General features: G+C 49.8%; 1 protein-coding gene across 1 annotated transcript in view; it reads left to right on the top strand.

Moving 5' to 3' along the window:
- The first annotated feature begins 8,060 nt into the window (after positions 1-8,060).
- LRFN2 (leucine rich repeat and fibronectin type III domain containing 2) overlaps positions 8,061-26,503 on the top strand; it is a 39,369-nt gene continuing 20,926 nt past the window's right edge. Inside the window, exon 1 of the mRNA XM_026506960.4 lies at positions 8,061-9,460. Within this exon, the coding sequence (XP_026362745.3) occupies positions 8,061-9,460 (1,400 nt within the window). The remainder of the gene's footprint in view (positions 9,461-26,503) is intronic.

Genomic DNA, 26,503 nt, shown 5'->3' with positions numbered 1-26,503 from the left:
CACACTCACCTAAGGGCTGGAATAGAGGCGGACAGGCAGGGACAGGGAAGAAAGTCGAGGCCTAAACTGATGCTGAGAGCTGCCAGCCCTGCGGGCTGCCTGTGTCCCCTAAGCAGGGACAGATCACAGGCGACCATGGAGATTAATGCATTTGTAGTTGACAACACGGCAGCAAAACAGCATTTGTTTCCATCAAAGCCAAACAAACAAGCTTGCTCCCTCTCGCTTCCTGAAACACCATTAGCTCACAGGCAGCCTCATTCACATCCAGGCCCCCATTCGTAAAACCAGGGCCTCCTTCACCCACACAGCCCTCCGTTTAAGCAAACACATCCCGTTCAGTCAGTCACTCACTCGCTCACTCACCTTCATTCATGCAACACCCCCTCCCTCGCACAGGAGGCGCCTCCAGGCGCGTGATCAGTCAGACGTGCCCGCTTCCTCACACACACCTCTCCGTTCACTGATATCAACACTCCTCATGTGTGTGCACACGGGCCTCCCACAATTACACTCACTCACAACCAGGCTCACAGCTTGCTTGAGACGAGAGGGTGAGTGTTCCACGCCCTGGTCGCAGAACATTGGGTAGAAAACAATTGCCCTTCAACTCTTACGACCAATCCTTTGTGTGGGAACTCAGGTCTCCTTCCTTCCCAGAGTTGCTAGGTTTTTTTGTTTTGTTTTGTTTTTGTCATTGACGAGAGCGTGTGTGATTTTCATATCGTGTTTTTTTTCCACGTATGTGACATTTTCACGGGGGCCCAACCTCAGTTGGTACCTTGCATCATGAGAGTTATAATTAAGAAGTGGGCCCTCCGCTGGATTCCCCGGAAGTGGACCTGAAGCAAGGGTCTGAATGGAAGCGTTTACTTGGCTGGTGATTGCAGGTCACACAGGAAGAGGTGTGAGGGTGGGGAAGGGAAGACAGCCCAGACAATACGGGGTACAAGGAACAGGTGACTGCAAAGGGCATTGGGGCTTACTGTCACGGGGGACCCCCAGGAGACCGAAGAAGTCATCTCACCAGTGGGGGAAGGGAGTCGAGGTATTTATCCTCCACCCCTCTCATGGGGAAGCATGGGTTTGAGCCTGCGCTGCCGTCTGGGGCATTACTTCTCCTGCATGCCCGGCCTGCCCCAGACAAGGGCAAGCGTGCTCCTGTGGCAAATCGGCGTGAGCAGGGTGGCGAAGGTGCCAAGGGGTGCCACTGGTCATCCCAGAGCACTCATTTGCAGTCAGTCACTCATTCATTCTCTCATCAGACACGTCCCTGAGGCCTCCTCTGTGCCAGGTACTGAGCTTGCTACTGGGGATTCAGAGCTGAACAAAATACAGTCCCTGCCAAGAAGGGGTTCCCAGGTGAATGAAGTAGGAGACAGCAAAACACATAATTACATTGCAACACAATAAAAGCTATCATGGATGCATTAACACGGGGGCCTAATGCTGTCATTGAGAACAGAGAGGAAGCAGCTCTGATTTTAATAACTTTCTTACGATAACAACTGCTTATCTTGCACAATAGAAGTTTAAACAGAGCGTAAATGGGCTCATTCTGCCCCTTTGATGTTTTAGACATGATTTCTCCTGTTCTGTCCTGTTGCCCATGCTGTCTCAGACCACTGTTTTAAACTAGTTTATGCAGAAGTTTGGGAGTTCAGGGTGTGGCTTCTGCCTCCCTGGTTTTGTTTGGGGACAGCATAGAGAATGTTTTTGCCCAGCCTACCCATCCTGTGAGAGTCTTTCCGTAGCCAAGGAACTAAGATTTTTCTTGGAGGGGAAGCAGCTCCCTTGGGGATTTGGCTTCCTCTCTCTGTTTCTCTCTCGCCTCTCTCTCTCTGTGTCTCCCCCTACCCCTTCAAACTAGAAGCTGTTTGAAGCATCAAAATAGGAGCTGCCTGAGGTCAAAAGGCTGTGCCTCTCCCGTCAGACTAGGAACTCCGAGGTCTCGGGCTATCTCTCTCTACAGCACGGACACACTAAGCTTGCCCCTTGCCCTCTTTCTGAGGGTTCTAGAAGGATCTCTCTGCAGGGCAACTGTGAAGGGTTTGGGGAAATCAGCTCTCTAATGCTAATTCATTTTTCTTATCCTTCGAAGGAGCCCCAGTCTGTTATTTCCTAAGGGTCTGGGAGGTGGAGGCGCTGGAAATGGGGCTGAGAGGGTCAGAAGCCTACCCTGGAGCCAAACATGGGGCCAGGGGCAGGGCCAAGTCCTAGACCAGAGAAGCAGCCCCATTTGCTCTTGTCTGGAAGTCAAGTTTCCTTTCCCCATCCCCTAGCTCCCGAGCCGGTCCCCCAAGGGCTCGCCTTGAGTGGTATGATTTATGGGGAGCCGCGAGTGCTCTGGGAGGGCAGGTCTGGAAAGAAGGCGCTGGCGCTGGCGCTGGCGGCTGCCTCTGACAGATCTGAACCCCTCCCACTTTTATTAATTCACACTTTCCTGGCTGGGAGCACCCTGGAGGGGCCATTTCTTTTTACCTGAAGCAGAGACAGGCATCTTGCTTGATTTACAGGCTCCAGGGGCGGGTGGCTCCTTGGCTGGTTGCTAAGGTATCTTTTAAATGGAAATCAGGGTGGAGAGATATCACAGACATCGTGCCAGCCATCTGCTAAATGTTGCCTCTTCTGTCTGAACAGCTCGAGGTGGTTCTGACAGGGAGGCAGGGCCCAGGGGCTGGGCTTTCCTCAAGTCTGTGGTCTCACCATCGGGGGAAGGAACGGGAACTTTCCTTTTCTGCCGCCATGTCCATTAGTTTTCTGCTTTCTGTCCTCGCCTTTCTTTTTCCCTTTTGTTTTAAATATAAAATCCCATCTGGAGACTCTGATTACAAACCATCAGCCTAGTTCCACACGTTATATTTACTGCCAGTATATTTAAGTGTGTGCATGCATGCGTGTGTGTGCACGTGTGTGTGTGTGTGTACGTGAGAATCACCACCATGAGGCCTGACAAGTGGGTCTTTCTGAGCCAGTTAGGCCCCTGCTTCTGAGAACACCATCCCTAAGCAGGAAACGCAAGTGTCCAAATTTAGTCCCACAGCTGGGCCGTCAAGGTTACCAAGAATCCCACAGTGGCGGCAGCCACTTTCTCCCTGTACACCAGGCACGTGGAAGCCTCTGAGGGGAGGAGCGGGCTGCTCTACTTCAAAGACAGCCTAGAGCCAGAGTGTCATTGTCTCTTCTCAGGGCAGCTGGGAGAGTTTGGGCTGGCCCAAATCTCTTCAAACCTCATTTCCTAGTGGTTGAAATGGGGATAGCAATACTCCAGGCCGCGAGGTATGGGAGGGTAGGTTGTTTACTGTGCAAGGTTGTCCAGCGAAGGGGCCCTACAGGGACACCTGTTCCTAAGCGCACTCTGTACCTTATGGACCAGTGGCAGCACTCACCTTGCAGAGCTGTTGGGGAAACCACCTGAAGCAACCCAGGAGAGAAGGGACACTGTTCATACGCAGAGACATGCAGATCCTGGAGAGCACCGCAGATCCAGGGAAGAGTGTTTCCCCTCCTCTCCGGGGTCCTCTGTGTGCCGCTCCAGGCAGCCCCCTCCGCCCTCCCCCTGGCCCGGGCTCATAGACGTTCTGAGCAGAGGGCGCGCTTGCTGCTCTGCAGGTGGGTTCCCGGGCGTGACGGCTGATGCGGACGTTTGACACCAGCGTCCATTGCACAGCCTCGCTTCCGATCCCGTGCACCTCCCGCAGCTTTGCCGGAGAATAATCCCGGAGCCCCTCCCACCGGCTTTCATCCGCTCCTTGCTCACAGACCAGACCTCTACTCCGTATCTCCGCCTCTCCTTGCTCCCCTCCGCCACCTCCCCCACCTGGACTTGCTTAGAGGGACCTAGTTGCTCCTTCCGGCTCAAATCCCTGCTCCGGAGAGGGCCCCCACTCTGGGCGTGCACTAATCACTTGCACCCACATGTTCCCCTTGCCTCCCTCCCAACCCGCGGTTTAAGCTGCTTTTTGTTTGGCTGTGAGAGTAATATATTAAGTGACAGTTCTCAGAATACAACTTTAATTAAGATTCAATAGTCACTTATCTGTCCGTAACCTTCCATGCTGGTCACTTAGAATGTATTTACCCAGCTCTATTATGTCCCAGCTTTGAACTCATTAGACGCTTGTTAATCCTTAACAAACTTTTAAAAACTAATTTCCAAGGACAGAACTGTTTAAAACAATGGGCCCTGTGCACGGTGCACACCCTGGAGTGTCCAAGTCTTCCCTGCTTGCTGCCACCACCGCCCTCTAGCAGAGGACAGGCAACAGGACTCAGGACGACCCCAGAGGATGCTGTTGGATGGGGCAGTCTGTCCATGGTGTTCTAATGCAGCCCAGATGGCCAGCTTTGCAGGGCACAGGGCAGGGTCGGAGAGGGTGGGTGGGTGGAGGATCTGGAGGGATGAACCGCAGAGATCCAATGCCGGCCACCAGCAAGGTTGGCCCTGGGCTCTAGGAATCTGAGAAGCACCACCATCCTGTGTGCGCCGTGATATGAAAATGCTGGACATGCTGCTTAGCCTTCGGTAACTTCAGTGTTTCAGCGAGAGCTGGAGAGGAGGATGGCTTTCTCTCAGGGCCCTAGGCTTTCAGCACACTACCCCCCCTCTCAGCACGCGCACACATGCATGCACACAGCTGCCTCCAACTTAACTAGGGAGGGACATCCTTGGGTGTGGCTGTCCCTGGATTCCCAGTGGGTAGAGGACGTACCGTTCACCTCTTCTTGAGCAAACACGGTAGCCAGAGAATTAGGAATTCCCTGACTACGACCATGGTGAGTCATGCTGGGAAGTGCAGCTCACGGTTGACAGAAGATGTTTCTGAACTTTCTGCTGTGACCAAGCCTCTCCATAAGGATAGTTTTCTCAGCTGATCAACCGAATGAACCCTGACCAGGGTTAATACAGACCTCAGAACCTCAGCAACAATGCCAGAAACTCCCTTTGCTTAGTTCATCCTTCATTCATTCATTTAATTGATATTTACTGGGCACTTGGCTATGAGTCAGGTGTGGTGTTAGGCCCTGGGGGTACAGTGAGGGGTGGACAAGCTGGCTAAATTCCCTGCCTTTTGGCGCTTACAGTCTAGGAAGGCACGTAGGTAAGGAAGGACGGCAGTATAATGAAAAGTGCGGTGAGCAATCTGTGGGACAAGTATAGAATAAGGGGCACATAGCAGCAGAGCTGAATTTGGTCCAGGTTGTGGGGAAGCTTCCCGGAGCAGGTGATGTTGGAGCTGAGACCTGGAGAGAGAATCGGAACTTGTCCAGGCAGGAGCGGAGGTAGGGAGAGAGGCCAGGAAGAGCCCAGAGCCTGTTGGCAGTCCTTGAGGAAGATCAAGCATTGCATTTATAAGTAAGAGACGTTGAGCCTAGCTGGGACATGAAGAACAGTGGAACGGAGCATGGTAAGAGATAAACCAGGGTAGTGGCCAGGACCAGCCCTTGCAAAAATTTGTCCTTGTGCTAAAAAAAATAAGAAGAGGGTCAATGCAGATAGAGAAGCTTCCTGTTTGTTTTATCAGGGCCCCAGCTAAGTATGGACCTAAAAGGCCCGAGCACATTTGAGCACAGAGACAGTAACAGGTAGAATACCTCCACACAGAGACACCTCTGGGTTGGATGTTCCTGGTGGGATCTGGGTCAGGGTGGGCTGGTACCCCTCAGGTCTGTGAGAGCAGGGACTGGCAGGGTGGGTGGTTGCTCATGGGAGCCCAGAGCAGAACTGTGTGGAATTAGGCACATTGGCAAGGGCTTTCAATGAGGGTGACCATAATGAAGAAGATGAAGAGGCAAAAAAAAATCATCCACAACAGAGGTTGGCAAACTTTTTCTGTAAAGGGCAAGACAGTAAATATTTTCAGCTTTGCTGGCCACATTATATCTGCTGCAACTACTCACCTTTGCCATTGTAGGACGTGCATGCGAGCACACGCGTGCACACACACACGCATACCCATAGACGATATGCAAATGAATGAGCATGGCCATGGTCTAATAAAACTTTATTTCCAAAAACAGGTGGCAGACTGGATTTGACCCTTAGGTATAGTTAGCCAACACCTGCTCCAACAATGAGTCCAATATGGTAGCCAGTAACCACATAAGACCAGTGAGCACTTGAAATGTGCTCTCAGTACTAAACACACACCTGATTTTGAAGACTTACTATGAATAAAAGAATGTTAAATATCTCATCGATAGTTGTGTGTATTGATTGCATGTGAAGTAATACTTTGGATACAGTGGTTTAAATAAAATATATTATCAAAATTTATTTCACTTCTTTCTCTTTTTATATGGCCATGAGAAAATTGTAAGTTACATTAATGGCTAGTAATCATCTTTCTATTGGACAGGGCTGATCAAAAACAGCACTTTCTCCAGATGAAATACAGATTAAGTCTCTGACCCTAAAGGGAGGGAGATTTACCCTGAAAGAGTCATAATAATGGAATTCATATCTTCACAATAAAATCATATCTGATTGGAATAGGTTTTTAAATTTACTATATATCCTTTTAAATCAGCCTGTTGTTTTTTTCTGCACTTGTGCTTCTCAAACTGGGAGCTCTGGAGCCCTGCTTCCTTCAGATATTAATAGTTGTTGCTTCCAAAAAGGAATATCTTTAGCTTAAAAAGGGGGAAGCAATGCAGAATTAAACATTAATCCATTTTCTTGACTGCGGCAGAATTCCTCAGCCCCTCTGCACTGGCTCACGCATGCAGAACTTTTGCAAGAGCAAGAAAGAGCAGGCAGCGTGTCCCCAGATCAGTGGCCTTAGAAGGCCTTGCTTGCAGCGTGCTGCTCTGGGTGACACTACACCACCGGTGTGCAGGATTTTCAAAAGTCCAACCCCATTGATGTTTTCAGCACCACATAAATAGAACTGCAGTTAGTACAACATGGAATAGTGAGAAATCTGTAAGATTTGGAGACACAAAGACCTGAGCCAGAGTCCATTCCTCCTTTCCCTAGATATTCATTCATGCAAAAGCACCGATTATGTACCAGGCGGTGCCTTAAGCCCTGAGTATATAGTGGTGAATAAAAACAAGTCCCTACGTCTTGGGGCTTTGTTGCCAGTACAGAAGACAAGCAATAAACAAGACAAGTAGGTGAAATAAATATACAGTAAGGTCGATCCTGATGAATTCCCAGGAGAAAACACAAAGCAGGAAAGAGGGATAGGCACAGTCGGGGCGGGGCCTCAGCGAGAAGGTGACTTCTGAGTGAACACCTGAAGGAGAGGAGGCTCTGTATACACGGAGAAGCCCTTCCCGGGAAGGGTGCTCCCAGAGCCCAAATGAGATGATGTACATAAAGGCCCGGGCAGAGGACCCAGCACATACTAGGTACTCCGAGGAACTTCATGCCTTTGCTTCCAGCCTCACCCCTTCTTCACTTCCGAACTCCCAAAGGTTCATTCGCTGTATAGATTCTCAATGGGGAAACTTACTACAACCAGTTCCCCAATAACGCTGGCATCTCTCCAGGGGCCAGCTCTCTCCTTGTCCACGTCCTTGTTCCTAAGGAATGCTGGTCCAGTTTGATTTCATGCCAAGTCGAAACCAATTAAGAAGATAAAAGTGCTTCAAAATACATCCAGAACACACTTTTCAAATCTGATGATTATTAGATGAACCACTGGTATGGAATCATCCATGCATTCATTCAGCACATTTATGGAGCCCCTACTGTGTTCCAGGCACTGTGCTAGATATGTGGGATACAGCAATTAACAAAAGACAAAAGTACCTTCCATTGTGGAGCTGACATTGTAGTGGGGGAGATAGGAAGTATACCATAAACATAGTTAATAAGCAAATTAAATAGTCTGTTCGAAAGTGATAAGGGCTAGGGGAAAAAGGGGGGAATTCTATTAGAGGGATTGATTGGTGGAAGAGATTGGACTCACAAGAGCACAGGCCATTCTCTGCTGCTCCGTAAGGCGGGGGTTAGGGTGACAGATGAAGCCCTGGAGGGCATTAGGAAGTTGCCTCTTGACCCTGATCTTGTGTCCCTCCCTTCCAGGCACCGCGGCCTGAGGGACCAGACCATGGAGACCCTGCTTGGTGGCCTGCTGGCGTTTGGCATGGCGTTTGCTGTGGTCGACGCCTGCCCCAAGTACTGCGTCTGCCAGAACCTGTCTGAGTCACTGGGGACCCTCTGCCCTTCCAAGGGGCTGCTCTTCGTGCCCCCTGACATCGACCGGCGGACAGTGGAGCTGCGTCTGGGCGGCAACTTCATCATCCACATCGGCCGCCAGGACTTCGCCAACATGACGGGGCTGGTGGACCTGACCCTGTCAAGGAACACCATCAGCCACATCCAGCCATTCTCCTTCCTGGACCTCGAGAGCCTCCGCTCCCTGCACCTGGACAGCAACCGGCTGCCCAGCCTTGGGGAGGACACCCTGCGGGGCCTGGTCAATCTGCAGCATCTCATCGTAAACAATAACCAGCTGGGGGGCATTGCTGACGAGGCCTTCGAGGACTTCCTGCTCACGCTGGAGGACCTGGACCTCTCCTACAACAACCTCCACGGCCTGCCCTGGGGCTCCGTGCGGCGCATGGTCAACCTCCACCAGCTGAGCCTGGACCACAACCTGCTGGACCACATCGCGGAGGGCACCTTTGCCGACCTGCAGAAACTGGCTCGCCTTGACCTCACCTCCAACCGGCTGCAGAAGCTGCCGCCGGACCCCATCTTTGCCCGCTCCCAGGCCTCCGCCCTGACTGCCACGCCCTTTGCTCCACCCTTGTCCTTTAGTTTTGGGGGGAACCCTTTGCACTGCAACTGTGAGCTGCTCTGGCTGAGGAGGCTCGAGCGGGACGATGACCTGGAGACCTGCGGCTCCCCGGGGGGCCTCAAGGGTCGCTACTTCTGGCACGTGCGCGAGGAGGAGTTTGTGTGCGAGCCACCTCTCATCACCCAGCACACGCACAAGCTGCTGGTTCTGGAGGGCCAGGCGGCCACGCTCAAGTGCAAGGCCATTGGGGACCCCAGCCCCCTCATCCACTGGGTGGCCCCCGATGACCGCCTGGTGGGGAACTCCTCAAGGACCGCCGTGTACGACAACGGCACCCTGGACATCCTCATCACCACGTCTCAGGACAGCGGCGCCTTCACCTGCATCGCTGCCAACGCCGCCGGGGAGGCCACGGCCATGGTGGAGGTCTCCGTCGTCCAGCTGCCACACCTCAGCAACAGCACCAGCCGCACCGCTCCCCCCAAGTCCCGCCTCTCGGACATCACAGGCTCCAGCAAGACCGGCCGAGGAAGCGGAGGCAGTGGGGGGGGCGAGCCTCCCAAAAGCCCCCCGGAACGCGCTGTGCTTGTGTCCGACGTGACGACCACCTCGGCCCTGGTCAAGTGGTCGGTCAGCAAGTCGGCACCCCGCGTGAAGATGTACCAGCTGCAGTACAACTGCTCCGACGATGAGGTACTGATTTACAGGTGAGCGGGGCTGGGGAGGGGCCTGGCGGGGGCAGGGGAGGGGCCGGGGAGGGCTCCCCACGGCTCCGCTCCTGCGTCTTCTCCCCAGAGGTGCCTGGGGAGTCGTGGGGCGATCTCTGCCCTCCGTGCAGGGAAGAGGACGTAGAGAGCACACCCGCTGAAGTGTAGGAAGAAAGGAACGCTGTGGGCAGCCCCAAGAGACACGGACATAGGACCAGGCCTCCCAGGGCGTGGCTCTGGCGGTGGGCACGTGGCTACGAGCCTCTGAACCTTCTGTCTTGAGCCCCAGGTGGAGGACACACAAGAACGAGGAGCAGACCTCTTGGCCAAAGGATCTCACTCCTCCTGGGAGAAGTGACTCTGGCCTTCACCTGGACGCATATGCTGTCCTGCTTAAGGCTTTAAGGTCAGGAAGAGTAGAATTCGGACCAGGGCCCTGCCACTTGCTACTCATTTAATTCTCCGGGCCTGCCTGTTTGTCCCCATCTGTAAAATGGGGAAAATCCATATCTGACTTAGGCCAAATGTGTGACTGCAGGTAATGGAACCCAATTCAAACTGGCTGAAGAAAAGAAAAGGGAAAAGGGAGAGCTAGGGTGTTGGCTCACGTAACATAAAAGTCAGGAAGTTACTTCGGGCTCAGCGAGATCAAAGCTACCCCCCCCCCCAACTGACATCCTGTGTTCTCAGAGTTTCTTACCTTCCCTAAGTTCACTCTCTTCTGGTTGTATTCACCCCCACACAGTCTCTTCCCTCCAAGTAGCCCTAGAGGGAGGAGAGCGTCCCTTTGCCCCGTTCACAGCCGGTCCCACAGAAGCCCTGGATGACTTTTGATTGGCAAGAGCAGGTCACGGGAGCCTGGATATTAGAAGTGGGGTCATCCTGCCCCCCACGCTGAAATCTCGGGCACCAGTCTCCTTTATCTGGAAATAGAGACAATGATGTTGACCTTGTAAATTTATGGTGAGGGTCAAGGGGTCATTTCCTGGACCTGGAGGAAAAGGAGGTTAAGAGTAAAAAGCTGCAGTAGAATCGCCTTGTCATTCAGAGGGAGGAACTCATGGAGCGACAGATCCAGGCCCAGGGTCCAGGCTCCAACCCCAGATGAGTTCCCATCTCAGCCAGCCTTGATTTGCGGTAAACGTGAAGCACGTGGCCTAGAATCTCGCTGCTCAAGGAATGCCTGGTTTCTTTGGAAATCCTCTATGTTTTCTTTTATGTGTTTAGTTTATTTTGTTTTATTATTTTTTCAGAGAGAGAGAGAACTGGAGAGTGAGTTGAGGGGTGGCGGATGGAGAGGGAGAGAGAGAATCTTAGGCAGGCTCCATGCTCGGGCATTTAACCAACTGTTAAGGTGTCCCTCTTTTATGCATTTAAAATGCTTATTCTGAGAAGGGATCCCAGAGGCTTCATAGACACCTGAAGGGTCCATGGTGCAGGAGCAGTTAAGAGCATTGAGAGTTCTTCCAACTCCAATCTCAGCTGGTAAGTCTCTAGACTCGAATGTGTGAGGGAGAAGAGCTTGCAAGGAAGGCATTCATTCCCCAAACGGAGTCCCTGAGACTGAGGGGGTGCATCATGGAAACTGGTGGAAACCAGAGTACTTCCCTGGCCAGACATATGCTTGGTTTGTCTGGAAACTTCGCTTCTCAGGATGTGCAGAAAGAAGCATTAGAACCTAACTTAAATGTATGCATATATACACAGATTAAGAGATCTATAGATTTATCATTAAACCTAAATATACATGTATGTATTTTTCTAATTATAAAAGTAGTAGTCTTTGTAGAAAGTTTGGAAAGTAAAGAAAATGACAAAGAGAGGTGGCTCAGTTTGTTAAGTGTCCAACTCTTGATATAGACTCAGGTCATGATCTCAGGGTCATGAGATCAAGCCCTGCGTCCGGCTCTGCATTCAGGGCGGAGTCTGCTTGGGACTCTTTCTCCTTCTTCCTCGGCCCCTCCCCCCAATAAATAAATGAATCTTGAAAAAAAAGAAAGAAAATGACAAAGAGAGAAATAAGAATTACCTGTAATCTCACCAAAGTAAACCAGATGCATTTGGCCTCTCAGTTTTATTTCAATTCAAAACAATATTTATGGTCAGTCTAGTTTGTGTTTCTTAATTCTTTGCACGCCACCTTACAGCTTGCTTAGTTCCCATGGTAGTCAAATATTTTTCACTTCTCTGTACCACAATTTCTGTAACCAGTCTTCTGTTGTTGAAAATTTAGATTGTTTCTCATTTTCAACATTGAAAGTAGTGCCTTGCTGGGGCATCGTACCTAAACACACCTGGGCAAGTTCAGTGATTCCCTTAGCTTCTTTTTCTAGGGGATGAATTACTGGTTTAATGAGTAAATTATAATCTTTATACATTGCATGTAAATATTCATTGACCCCCTCACCAGTGAAAGGCGACAGTGTCCATTTCGACCACACCTTCGCCAATGACTGAATATATAATTACTTCCATCTTTGCCAATTTCATATGTGAGAAATGGAACTTGTTTTAATTTGCATTTCTTTGATAACTTGTGAGGTTGACCTTTGGAAAATATATTTGTTCACTTGTGAATTTATTATATGGTCTTGACTTTGATAAAAAGTGTAAAGGTGAAATGCTACCTGCTCTGAGGTTCGCACGGGCACAGAGAGGAGGGGAGGCAGTGCAGTGGGTGATGGGGGCGGGGAGACTGTTGGTGTCCAGACAGGGGCACAGAAGGGCTTGGGGCTCAGGTCCTGACCTCACTCAAGATGCGAATTCAAACTGCTTGCATTCGGTGGCTCAGAATCTGGAGACACTAAGTTCATAAAATTAATGAAAGAATCAGAAACCTTGGCTTTAAAACAAACAAAGAAACAGAGAAAGGACAGCCTTCCTCTGAGGGAGGTCACAGGGACCAGAGGAGACAGAGCTCAGAAGGTTCTCCAAATAGTATGAGCACACAGTTCGTGTTCGAGGTACATGCATCTTTATCATTATTGTTAGTAAAAGTAATAGTAACAGGTGAGAGGAAGACCATTATCTTGTCTGCCATGCTTGGGGGAGGAAACGGAACAGCAGAGTTAAATACACAAGTCAGTCTGTAACAAGACAGAGTTCCAAAATCGTAGAGAAAAAGTTCAGAGTGAGTCTGTAACCAGATGATAGGAACAGCCATCGCGGGTCACCATCATTGCCTGCTTGCTCTGGGTCTGACCCGACACTCTACGGGCAGTGTGCGAAGTCAAAAGGGCCGAGAGAATTAGAAAGCTGTCCCAGCCTCACAAAGCCAGAAAGAAGCAGGAGTCCGCACCTAGACTCACCCCTGTGGCCAGGCCACCCGGCGCCCTGATGGCGACTCTGGCTCGAGAGAAATAGGGCACTCCAAGAAGGAAACTGGATTTTCCTTGGTTTGGACACCTTAATGGTTAAGTGCCCTAGCATGGAGCCTGCCTAAGATTCTCTCCCTCCCTCTCCATCTGCCACCCCTCAACTCACTCTCCAAGATGAATTGTCCCCTTAAGACAGAAAAGACACTAGTGGCTGCACAGTGGCTTCTGACGTGCGCTGACTTCAGCAGGAAAGTGTACAAAACAGGGAAGAAAGGCCCATAGTGGAAGGTGAGGAGGAGCGTGCGCTGTGCAGAGAGAGCTAAAGACAGCCAAATGGGGCTTTTTAACCCTTGTCCGTAGCAGAAAGGAACCATGACAACAGCCTGCTGGTTGGGAAGGAAGTTGCAATGAGCCTAGCCAGGAGCCAGCAGGTCAGCCTGGCCATTTGTGACTTGTTCCCACCCTCCCAGGAGGGAGGGCGCAAATCTGTGCTGAGAGCTTCCTTGTACCAGGCGCTATTATGTGAAGGGCTTTATGCCGACCGACTCATTTAGTTTTTACTATCCCCAGGAGGTGAGAACTATGATTGTTCCACTTTCCGTATAAGGCACTTGTCCAAGGTGTGATACAGGGGTAAGAAGCAGAGACGGAATCAGGATCCAAGCAATCCAGGAAGGGCAAGACCTGTACTATGGAGAAGGAAGGGAAGAATACGGGTCCTAGTCCCCAGGCCCCCAGGGTCGCTTCCAAGACTAAAGGAACCCTAGATGGGGTTCCCGAGCTGTGGGACTGGTCCTGAGGCAGCACGGACAGAAAGAGAAGTGCCTCAGATGGGAAAAGGGCGGATATTCTGCTTTTCCAAGAATAGACCGCGTAAAGCATAGGATGCTAGGCTGGCCATGGAGTCCCTGCCAAATTCTAGAAAGGATTTCGCAACAGATGGCAGTAAGCCCTCAGAAAAGTATGCTGATTGCCAGGCCCCAGCATGGGTTCATGAGGAGAAAATCCTGCCCAGTTGCTGATCTGTGTTCAGGAAATACTGTGGGCCAGCAGCTCAGACAGGTGTGCCTCCTGTCACTCCTGAGGACAGCACCTCTCAGCCGGCACCCTCCTTGTACAACAATTCTGCGTTAGATCCAACCCCCGAGCATCCCCACAGGGAAGTGGATCCGAATCTCTGGGGTGCTAAGTGCCCTTGGAAAATGTCCTAGGAGATTCCATTGGCTGTGACTCACTACCATAAACAGAGCTTATGACAGTTTTACAGGACATTTGACAAAATCTCACCCTTTGTTTGGGACAAAATGGAGAAATGTGTACCGGTGAAATGAGCTTGAAACTGGTCAAGTAGCCAGACTGATACGTTGATGTGAACATGCAAGAAAGCTTCTGCCTTGTGCCTCCTCAGCTTCTGCTCCCATTTCTGTTCTGTTTGATCCATTTTCCTCTTGTCATGGATAATGACACAGAAAACATGTATTCCCTTCCCTTTGGTTCAAGGACTCAATTGAACAAGCGCAAGGTGGGGAACATCTGGCTTGACGGGAATTTTGTGTGGCCCAGGCTCTGAGTTTTAGTTGATCTCAAGGACATTACGGCCACAAAGTGGTGGAGCTGCTAAGACTCCTATGGATTTTGGTTGTGTTAACAGAAGTAAAATGCTTAGCTCATGAGAGATTACGATTCTAACTGCTGAATCATTCAAGTTGGTCAGAGCAGAGCTGTGGAATGTCTGACACAGGATGGCACGGTCTGAAGAGTCCTTTTACCAAGTACCTTGTGTCCAGAGATCAACTGATGAGAATGGGATTCTGGAAGCTAATGGGAGATGGAGGAAGGTTACACTGGAGATGAAGCGACTCAGAAAAGAAGACTTATGTCCCTTAAATTATTCAAAGAACTTAGGAGTAGAAGAGCAGAAAACACATGCACGCATGCACACACGCCATGCACACACATACACATGCATGCGCACACGTGTATGGAAGTAGCCATCAGCCCGTTACAAGAAAAAAGTCCAGCAACAACAGCCTTACGTACCCCTCTCATTGCTCTCCATCTGGCTGTGAACTTTGGTTTTGTATCTTTCTTCCTCTCCAGCATATGCTTTCCATGTGTACTCATCTCTGTACCCCCAGCTCCTAGTAAGTCCTGGCTCACGACAGCTACTGGGTCGACATTTGGTGAACCGAACAGAACGGGAATGAGCATCAGAGCTGTCCAACAGCAGAATAAGTAAGAGCTGCCACAAAGTAGTGAGCTGCCCATACCAGAGGGGTTCAAGCAGAACCTGGGTGACTTCGTGCCAGGGACGCTGAGTGGGCAGCCTGACTTTAAGCAGGTATGGAAACATTTGACTTACATGATCCCAGCCCTGATGGTCTCTGCTTCTGTGCAAGACCTTTATAATCCCATGGTTAAGGCAGTATTACACTCGCTAAATCCACCTGCTCTTACCAGCTGAGGCCACTCTGGCATCTTACTTCCCAGGGTTAGGGTGCCCTTTCTCATACGGGTTTGAGCCCCAGGGCCTGCGGTCACAGACAGGGACTTCGGCAGGGGCTCAGATTGCCCAATGGGAACAGGACACAAGTCATCGATAGGTCATCAGTGATGCCCATCCGGGGCCCACAGAAGCCCTGGAGAGCTGTGAGCAGTGTCTGAAAACATCGGGTTCTATTCCACATACCAGGAAGGGGAAGCAGACATAGGTAATCCCAAATCATGGATAACTCAGGATTTGAATTTGACTATGAAATAGGGTCTTGTTCTTTTATCAGATAATTAGCTCCCTAATTATTTTAATGGTTCTTGCTGACCTCCAAGGCATTTGTCTTCCCTGAGTACACTCGGCTGAGCCCCACAGGGGCCTGGCATGTTTCCCATGTGACTGGGGAGGGCCGACTCTCCCATCCCTCTGCCCCAGAGCCTGCCCTTTCAGGAAGGGGCCAGCATTAATGAGGACAGTGTCAGAGCAAGGAGGGGTCACAAGGAAGGAGGAAGGGTGGCAGGAGAGGAGTCAGAAAAAGGGGAGGCTCTCTCCTCCCTGGAGAAGGCAGCAGCCTGTCCCTGCTCAGCCTCATCCCTGGTGTGACATGGAGAATTATGTGCCCTGCATGTCATTATCAGCCCAAGTGACATTCACAAACACTTGTCTCGAAGAGTCATCAAGAACATCTGTCACCAGGCGTGGTGTTGGAACCGTCCCCAGGAGGGCCAGGGGAACAGCAAGCATGCTTCTAAAGCACAGTGTGGAATTACCCAGGATGCAGTCTCACCTTCCTCTTGCTTACTATGCTGTGGTCATCCACAGGTAGGGCAAGTGATGGATTATGAAAAGAGAGACCCCGAAGTTGGGGGAAGATAACAGCCATTCCATGCCCCACTCCCACTCTATCTGCAGGCCCTCCTTTCCATGTTGTCTTCTTCCATGAATGTCAGACATTACACCATCCCCCCATCCTGGGGAGACTGGACCACCCCACTGAGTTTTGCAGTGCTGGGGAGGGGGCATCTTCTACTGTTGCTCGGCCTTCCATCTTGGGAAAGGATAAGAGGGCCAATTCGGTCAGGTCCCACCCCATCGAGATTTTTTTTTTTTATAATGATTTTTTATTATATTATGTTAGTCACCATACAGTACATCCCCGGTTTTCGATGTAAGGCTCGATGATTCATTAGTTGTGTATAACACCCAGTGCACCATGCAATATGTGCCCTCCTTACTACCCATCACCGGCCTATCCCATTCCCCCACCCCCTCCCCTCTGTAGCCCTCAGTTTGTTTCTCATAGTCCATAGTCTCTCATGTTTCATTCCCCCTTCTGATTACCCCCCCTTTCTTTATCCTTTTCTTCCCCTACTGATCATTCTAGTTCTTATGTTCCATAGATGAGAGAAATCATATGATAGTTGTCTTTCTCTGCTTGACTTATTTCACTTAGCATTATCTCCTCCAGTGCCGTCCATGTTGTAGCAAATGTTGAGAATTTGTTCTTTCTGATAGCTGAGTAATATTCCATTGTATATATGGACCACAGCTTCTTAATCCAGTCATCTGTTGCAGGGGATCTCGGCTCCTTCCACGATTTAGCTATTGTGGACATTGCTGCTATGAACATTGGGGTGCATATGGCCCTTCTCTTCACTATGTCTGTATCTTTGGGGTAAACACCCAGTAGTGCAATGGCTGGATCATAGGGTAGCTCAATTTTTAACTTTCTAAGGGACCTCCACACTGTTTTCCAGAGTGGCTGTACCAACTTGCATTCCCACCAACAATGTAGGAGGGATCCCCTTTCTCCACATCCTCTCCAACAATTGTTGTTTCTTACCTTGTCTATTTTTGCCATTCTAACTGGCGTAAGGTGGTATCTCAGTGTGGTTTTGATTTGAATTTCCTTGATGGCTAATGATTTTGAACATTTTTTCATGTGTCTGTTAGCCATTTGTATGTCTTCATTGGAAAAGTGTCTGTTCATATCTTCTGCCCATTTTTTTATTTGTTTATTTGTTTCTCGTGTATTGAGTTTGAGAAGTTCTTTGTAGATCTTGGATACCAGTCTTTTATCTGTAGTGTCATTTGCAAATATCTTCTCCCATTCCGTGGGCTGCCTCTTAGTTTTTCTGACTGTTTCCTTGGCTGTGCAGAAACTTTTAATCTTGATGAAGTCCCATAAATTTATTTTATCTTTTGTTTCTCTTGCCTTTGGGGATGTATCATGAAAAAGGTTGCTTTGGCCGATGTCGTAGAGGTTGCTGCCTATGTTCTCCTCTAGAATTTTGATGGATTCCTGTCTCACATCGAGGTCTTTCATCCATTTGGAGTTTATTTTTGTGTTTGGTGTGAGATAGTGGTCAAGTTTCATTCTTTTGCATGAGGCTGTCCAATTTTCCCCGCACCATTTATTGAAGAGACTGTCTTTTTTCCACTGGATGTTTTTTCCTGCTTTATCAAATATTAGTTGCCCAAAGAGCTGAGGGTCCATTTCTGGGCTCTCTATTCTGTTCCATTGGTCTATGTGTCTGTTTTTGTGCCAGTACCATGCTGTCTTTGTGACCACAGCTTTGTAGTACAGCTCGAAATCCAGCATTGTGATGCCCCCAGCTTTGTTTTTCCTTTTCAACGGTTCCTTGGAGATTCGGGGTCTTTTCTGGTTCCATACAAATTTAAGGACTATTTGTTCCAGTTCTTTGAAAAACGTTCTCGGTATTTTGATCGGGATAGCATTGAAAGTGTAGATTGCTCTGGGTAGCATGGACATTTTAACTATGTTAATTCTTCCGATCCATGAGCATGGAATATCTTTCCATCTTTTTATGTCTTCCTCAATGTCTTTTAAGAGTGATTTATAGGGGCGCCTGGGTAGCGCAGTCGTTAAAGCGTCTGCCTTCGGCTCAGGGCGTGATCCCGGTGTTCCGGGATCGAGTCCCGCATCGGGCTCCTCCGCTGGGAGCCTGCTTCTTCCTCTCTCACTCGCCTGCTGTGTTTCCTCTTTCGCTGGCTGTCTCTCTGTCACATAAATAAATAAAATCTTTAAAAAAAAAAAAAGAGTGATTTATAGTTTCTAGAATAAAGGTCCTTTACGTCACCCCATCGAGATCTTACCAGTCAACACTTAAGTGGAGATCTGTCTCCTCCCCATGAAAAGACAGAGATCTCCACCATGGGATGGAGGGGCATTAACTAATGAACCTGAGACTTTATGGATATGGGGAGAAACTGGTAGGGATAATTGTTCCCTAAAGGGAAGGGGAGCTCAGTCTGTGCAGGGGGAGGCTTCCCCAGACACCCCAGCTTCTACTGAAATGTTGATTGAGCTCCCACAGGTGAAGGAAGAAAAAGATGTAAAGGAAGAACCCAGGGTGGATGGGTCAGGGAAAGTAGTTCCCCAGCAGGTTGGCTTGCTGGTCAGAGCCAAAATCAAGATCAGCCTGCCTTGGATTTTGTAGTATTCTACATTTCTTTCACACTGTTAAATTACTGAAACCTGACATCCATAAGGTAGGGATGGACAGGACAAATATTAGGCTCATTTTATAGATGGTGAATCTAATTGTCCAATGAATTGAGTAGATTTCCCAGGATTCCAAAAAATGCAGACGGGAAAGGTGGTCTCCTATGTTCAGTGCCAAGTACCATGCTGTGGGGGCACATCTCACTAACAGCATGTGGGTTTTGGTTAAGGCTATAGACTTGGGCCAAGGAGCACCAACTGTAACTTCTCCTTCTGAGAAGGATGGGGTAAGTCACTGGGAGTCTGTTGGATTGTCTCTCTCAGCTTTAGTTGCTTCCCACGTTTTTAGGGCCTAGTAGTGTTGAGGGAAAGTGGTACAGGAGGGCCAGTGAGAACCTTGGTTCCCACTCAGAAATAGCCTCCTGGGACCAGCTAGCAGAAAATCAAGGCAATATGAGGATTTCTGTGCGGTACCAGGTGAGCCATTGTGAAGTAACTTAGTTGCTAGAGGCATCCCAGAGGAAAATAAGTCTGGAGTCAGAAGTCCAGGGTGGCAATTAGGAAGAAGAGAAAACTCAAAGACTTAAACTCATTAGTGTTTATATGTCTCTCATGTAAAGGAAGTCCAGTGGAAGAGACTTTAGGTCTAGTTTTCTGGGCAGCATGGCCACCAGGGGCCAACTCCTTCTAGCTTTCTGCTCCGCCATCTTCAGCACAGTTTTTGTCCTTAAGGTGCAAAATGGTTGCTGGAGCTCTAGCTATCACATCTCCCTTCTATACACAACAGGAAAGATGAAAAGTAGAGAGCAAGAGGGCAAATGGAAGTTCTCATAAGCCCCGACCAATAACATCTGCTCACATCTCATTGACCACACCTTTCTGCAAGGGAGGCTGGGAAATGTAGTTTTTTAAAGCTCAGCACAATGTACACCCATTAATATAGAAAAGATAGGGAGGAAGCTAGCACTTTCAGAACCTCAGTTTTCGCCCCACCTCCACCATGTACTAGTCCTGGGACCATGAACAAATCATTTCATTACTCTCAGTCTCCATGTTCTCCTCTGTAAATGGGAACAGAGATTCCTTTCTGCATATTTCCTGGGATTGTGGTGCAGACTGAATGAGATCGAGTATTTGAAAACACATCTTTCATAGTCAAGTGTGCAGTGCTGGATACATATAAGTACTTAATGTTATTAGGAGCCTGCCTGCTTTCCCTTCTTGCCCCTCTTCTTGGCCCTCTTCTTCAAGCTGCCTCTTATGGCTCCAGTCTTCAAAGCTGTATTCCAAGAGAGCTGTAAATTTGGAAAATGATCTAACAGGGTTTTAAGAGATCAAGGTACAAGATGTAAACCCTTTCAGAAATTTTTGCAGTTCAATTGGGAAGACTCAAAGGAGTGAATCTCTAATGGTGGAATTTCAAACCCAAAGCACACTTGTGCATAGGGAAGACATTTTTCAGGGGTGCCTTCCAAGAGCATTTCAAATCATATCACTACCTTCTCATCCTTCCTTTCCTGCTCTGCACAAGAAGATGACACCACTCAGATTCAAAAACCTTCAGGGCATCTGCTCAGAGGTGACTAATTTCTCTACTTGTCATTCCCTCTTCATTCTCAAAAAGCTCTGGCTGGAGACATCTCCGAAGATAGAAATAATTAGCAGGAGTAAAGGGATTATAGTGTATATCCGGTCTGCCTTGCTTCTGAAATGTGGCTCTTGGAGAACCAGAGAACCAGCCCCTTGTTAATTTTACATACCTTTGCTTAGTCCATGGATGGAAGTAGGGATATCATTTATTTCACACCAGGAAAACACCGAAGAAGGTTCCCAGAGGGAGGGGCGCAGCTGGGAGGAATGTATGGTGCTGGGGGTCAGTGCAGGTGGTGACGGTCATCATAATGCCACCAAACCCTCATCTGACAACTTGCCCAGGTGGGTTCACAGCAGCCAGCTCCTTTCAGGAAGAACCAGAGGTGCGGAAGATGTGACCCCAAGCCCCAGGTTCCCACCTCCCCATTGTTCCCCGATCCTGGTTGCCTGCTGGAATCTTTTGGGGAGTTGTATCTTCCCTCCAAGAGATTCTGAGTCAGCTTGGGGTGGCGCCCAAGCATCAGTGTTTTTAAAGCTCGCCCGGTGACTCTGACGTGAATTCAGCGTCATGCCACATGCCCGTGAAATCAGATGTGTGGGCAGCACTGGTAGGCAGAGCCGCTATGCATCCCACGGCTGGGGGCTGGTCTCTGAACTTCCGGTAAGGGGAGAAACAAGAAGACCTGCTCATCTCACCTCTTGGAGACTTTGCTTCCTCCTTCACATTGAAATAAAAATTCCTTAGAATGGGTTTATCTCCCACATGATAAAGTACGTGCGGGAAAGTAAAGCCCCTTGCACACTTCAGTTGCTGGAGTCATTTGTTCTCGCCCGCTAGTTTGAGCCTGAGAGATGAATACCAGGTAGGACTCAGGGGCCCCAGACATGAGCTCTTGCCTTTCCTGCTCGGAGCCTCAGGGTTCCCATCTGCAGAATGGGAATAATAAAGGTGCTGCCTACCTTACTAGGTGGTAGCGAAATGGAAGATGTCAGGCGTGAACGAAGAGCATCTTCATAAAGCGCCAAGTGCTTCTAATGGCAGAGATCGGACTACAGTGCATTAATCAAATTTGGAGGTTTTTTTTTTTTTTTTTTTTTTTTTTTGCTGTCACGTAACAGAATCCCAGCAGGAGGTAGTTCAAGGCTGGTATGGGAGTTCCATGGCCTTCAAGGACTGAGGCTCCTTCTGAAGGTCAGTGGCATAATCCTTAACACGTGGCTCATGTCTTCTGTGCTCGCTGACACTTCTGCCTGGGGACTCTCCTCCGGCAGCACAGGCTGAAGTGCAGGGGGCGGGCTGCCATCCCCAGGAGCCGCCCCAGCCTCTGACACGGGGAGTGAAGGATTCATACCCCAGCTTCCTCTTCCTTGGAGGAAGGGGGAGGAAGACAACTGAGGCATGTTCTGTGCTGCCTCCAAGAGGGTCCCAGGAGGATTGAGCCCCAATTGCCTACAGTGGTACCTTGCTCAGTGGACCACCCTCCACCTACCCCGCAAGGACTTCCTTCCCCATCTCGTAACCGGACTGTCCTGGGCCCACCTCCCAGATAAACGACTGGTATCCGAATCCTTGTCTCCAAGGGAGACTTCTGGGGGGCTGAAACGTCATCAGGCACCGCCTCCTGGGTGGTTAGCCCCCAGAAGTCCCACCCAATGACTCTGCCAGAGGCTGAGAAAGGTAGTCGTTTGTTAGGCACATTGCCACCCCAGATAAAATCAGGGCTCTGCCGGGAAGCTGGGAGGGAGAGAGGATGACGGGGAGGCGTGCAACCACCGCAGGGCTGTATGGGCGAAAGCTTCGGTGTCATTAACGCTTCTTGGCACCTGTCCACACAATCCCAGAAACCAGTAGCCAACATGTAGCTGAGGCCAGCCTGGGAAAGAAGATGATCCAGGCTGTTTTTCTGCCTCTCTCTGAGTGCTCTTTTCTCATCTCTGGAGACAGTGAGACAGAGAGAAGCAAAGAGGGATGTCTTAGTTCTTGCCAATTAGGGCTATGGTCTGCCATGTGCGTACGTGATGGGAGTGGGCACCCTGTGGGGCTCAGAAGGGTTGAGGACATGAAGTCAAATTAATGCCCATCATCTTCAAAGTTGCTGAGGTGGTGGGGGGGAGGGGGGCAGAAGCACACAAACCACAAACTGCAATGTGCCAGTCCAGGGAAGGCAGGGCCATGGAGACATGCAATATGGACGAACAGCTCATTAACTGTTTACGAAGGGGAGCTATTTCTAGCTGGGGTGGGCTCCAGAGATGGGCTCCGACTCCTTCTGTGGCTGCGGGGCTGATGCTGTGGGTGGAAGTACTGATCCAGATGTGGGAACTGACTTCTATTGCATCCTAAAGGAGAGAAGTGTTTGGAAATTAAACATCGGGGGAACTATTAAACACTTAACCTTGTAACATGGTAATTAGTTAGTGATGGTACTAAGTTAAGCGGCTTTTCAGTGTAGTCATTAGCCACCTAGAAGGTTAAACTCTAAATGAATTGCTTGGTGAACTTTATCCAGTTAAGCTTTTTCATCAGCTAACTCAAGTGAATCCACATGCCTGGGTGGGGTGTGTTCTGGGGGGTGGGGCTTCTGGGAACAGGTGGAGTGGAGTGTAAGGTGTATCCTGGGGAATAGGTGAGATTTGGAGGGAAGAGGGGAAGGTATAGCTGCTTTAGGTGGAACCAGTAAAGACAGAGGCAGAGGCAAGAGTGATTGGTCCTGGTCAAGGACCTATAAGGGCTGCTGGTGTATTAGTCAGCTGTTGCCACAGGAATGCCGCATGACAAACAAACTCAAAATCTAGGTGGCTTACAACCACTAACATTTCATTTTCTTATTCATGGGTCTGCAGGTTTGTTGGAGTTCAACTGGTCTTGGCTGACCTGAGCTGGGTTGGGCTGGGCTGTGGCTTAGGTCCTCCCTACATATTTCATTCTGGATCCCACCTAGGGACAATGGCTGTTTAGAGTATGTTCTCCTGGTGAAAGCAGAAATGCAGGAGGGCAAGCCCAATAGAAGAACCAAATCCCAAGTGTGTGGTGGCATCACATGTACTAAATCCCATTGGCCAAAGCAAGTTACATGGCCAAGCCCGAAGTCGGGGGGTGGGGGGGACAAGGCATGCACTTCGCCCACCATCAGGCCACGGCAAGGCTGGGGAGGTATCATTTCTTATAGGAAAGTGAAGAAACAGGACCAACAACTCAATCTAGCACACGTGGCCTACCTAACGCAGGAGCTGTCTCTAGGACAGGTTCTCAAACGTGAGCATGTCGTCTGGCATACTTGTTAGCACACAGATGCAGGACCTACTGAGTTCCTGACTCAGTTGGTCCGGAGCAGAGTCTGACAATCTGCTGTTCTAATACAATCTCCCGGGGATGCCAATACTATTACTTTGGGAACCACATTTCAAGAAGCTCTGGTCTAGGAAAATAATAGGTTTGTTTAAAGAGGTCAGCATGTTGGTGTCCTTGAATGTCACACAATACAGCTGTATTTACTGAGTCTTTACTTCCCTCCAGGAACTGTTCTAAACGCATTCTGTGTGCTCTCTTTATTGGTACATGAACCCTGTAGGTGTGGTATTGCCTTTTGACAGACCAGGACTCTGAGCCATTGCGGGTGATGTGATTTACGAAGCCCCCACAGCTTGGAGGCGGGGGAGCTGGAACCTGTAGCCAGCACTCTGCCCTGTCCTGAAAGTCAGGCTTCCTCCTGTTGACAGTGGGGAGCCAGGTCAAGTTCTAAAGGAGGGAATGACTAGTGATGGAGAAAACTCTGGATTTGGAACTGGGTGGTCTAGGCACAAACCACATTTTGACTTGCAGTAGCTAGATTTTAGGGTAGCTCAATCTGTTTGGGGGTAGACTCTCAAGACCTTAGGGTTAGAACAAGATAGGCAAAGTCCTTACATTCTTATGAGAGAGATGGACAAAAAAATTTATGTGTGTATTTGGAAGAAAAATAATTAGTATAAAGGGACACAGAATGAGGGGCTACTGCTTTATATGGGTGATCGGGATGGCCCCTTTAAGGAGTGACATTGGAAGTGAGACCTGAATAGAGTGAGAAAAAGAGTTCAGTAAGGGGAAATAGCATGTGCAAAGGCCCTGGGGTAGGAATAAACTTGTCTTGTTGGAGAAGCAGCAAGGACTTCAGTGCATCTGGAAGAAGAGTGACAGTGAATGAGATTAGAAGACTAGACAGGGCTAGATCATGTGGGTCCCCATAGGCCATGGTGAGGCCTTGGATTTTAAGCTGAAAGAGATGAGAGCCACGGGGTGGGGGAGGGTAGTTGAATGCAGGAGAGTGGCATGATGTGATTAAGAAAGAAGATTCCGGTTGCTAGGTGAAGAATAGACCTCAGGGGGGCAGGGTTAGAAGCAGGGAAATAAGCTACAAGATGGTCGCAGGGGTCTTAGTTATGTCTTGAAACCCACCCTGCTCCTTAACAGTCACATCCATAAAATGCGAGAATGACTCTTCCGTCTTTCCCCTCAGTGTCCTTAGAGGGGGAAAAAGATCAGGTGTGGGCAGGTGAGTGAGCAGGAAATGTTCGGGTGGGGAACAAAGCAGCGCTTGGTCATGGTTTTTCTGGCGGGATTCATGGGCCTGCGTCTGCCCCGCTGGGGAGCCTCGCTGAGGCCCAGCCGCAGCCTGGAGTGGAGAGGCGCTCCCATCTCCCCCTGCAGAGCAGACAGCTCCCACATCACCGTCCCAGCTCCGCAGTCAGCGTCCCCCACCCTCTCCGCCCCCAGCCCTCTCTGCTCCCAGCCCTCTCACTCTGATAGGGAGTAATTATTTATGTTCTTGTTTAATTAGCTCATTAGGCATGTGCTGCAGTATTTCTGATAATAAATCTCCTTCTCTAGTGGCTCTTCGGTGCGTTTTCGCTGCTGCCGGGCCACAGTGATGGAGGCAGCTGTTGCAGATGCGAGGCTAGCTACTGGTCAGGGCTCGGTGACCTGTGTTCTGTCCCCTGGGGGGGGGGGGGGGAGGGCGGCGTTTGGACAGGTGGGGAGGCTGCAGAGGCCCTGGACAAGGAGACAGGATCTTGGAAGCTGAGGCGGTGGCAGCAGCCGGCACTGAACGCCAGAGAGATATTTTTACCACCCGTCAAAATGCCACCGTGTGTGAGGCGGTGCCAAGGGCTGCTTCCCAAGGCTGCTTTGCTCTCCTCCCCCAGCCTTTGATTGTTGCTCAAAAGAAGGTCTGAGTGAAACAGCGAGACTTTGAAAATTCCCGGGTCGACTAGGCTGGTGCCCAGCAGTCGTTTCCCTCTGGCAGGGGCTAGAAGAAAGCTTCTCCACTACAGCAAAAGTGCGTGGGTGGGAGCTGCCAGGAAAGCAGAGGTGCCAAGATTTACACCCAAACCCCACACCACCCCCATTCTGTATCGAGCAGGCCTACGAATAGGACCCCACCCAAAAATGTTTCCTTCGTAGAAGATCAGAGAGCCTGAAGTTCCACCGTTAGAGATGCACTTCTTTGCACTTATCATAGGCAAAAACCTAGGTGATGCTGAAGTGGTTTCCTCCAGGACTGATCAACAGAGGGTATGGACATGAGGGGGCGCATAGTGGTGGTCCCAGCAGGGGGAAGAGGGAGGGGGTCAGGGAGGGGGTCATACGATGACCTCAAAGCCCAGTTCCCCTGTGTGGACATGTAGCTAAGGACTTGAGAGAGCTCAGGGGGAGGGAGGGAAGGCCAAGGTCTTGACACCGGTCCAGCTGTTTATGTGCCACAACTCTCTTGGATTCTGTTCTTCTGTCTTTAAATGAGCCTAGTTCTTGCTACTCTCACAGACTGAAGAAGGTCCCGAATTAGAAAAGGACAGTTCAAGGTCATCCAGGGCAGCCCTCTCCTTTCTTTGTGAATCCTTATGATGCCCAACACTTCTCCCATCTATCACCCCCACCTGACCTCCCCCCGACACCCTTAGGATATTAACTGGCCCCATATGGGAATACCTTCCCCACACAAGAAACTACCCCCTCCTTTTTCCCCCAAGAGCCCCACCTACCGTTGGATGCTGTAGCTGAGAAGATTTTCCTTATTACAGGCCCCCGACTCCATCTGCCTCTACTTCCTGCCCTTCCATTCTGCCTTCATCCCAGTCAGGAATAAAATGAATTCTGGTTTCAAAATAGGTCCGTTTAATGTTTGCAGATAATTCTTGTG

This window comes from Ursus arctos, unplaced genomic scaffold (genome assembly GCF_023065955.2).
Source record: "Ursus arctos isolate Adak ecotype North America unplaced genomic scaffold, UrsArc2.0 scaffold_29, whole genome shotgun sequence".
Classification (NCBI taxonomy): Eukaryota; Metazoa; Chordata; class Mammalia; order Carnivora; family Ursidae; genus Ursus; species Ursus arctos.
Note: the sequence above shows the minus strand (reverse complement) of the source record. Positions and strands in the feature narration are given on the sequence as shown.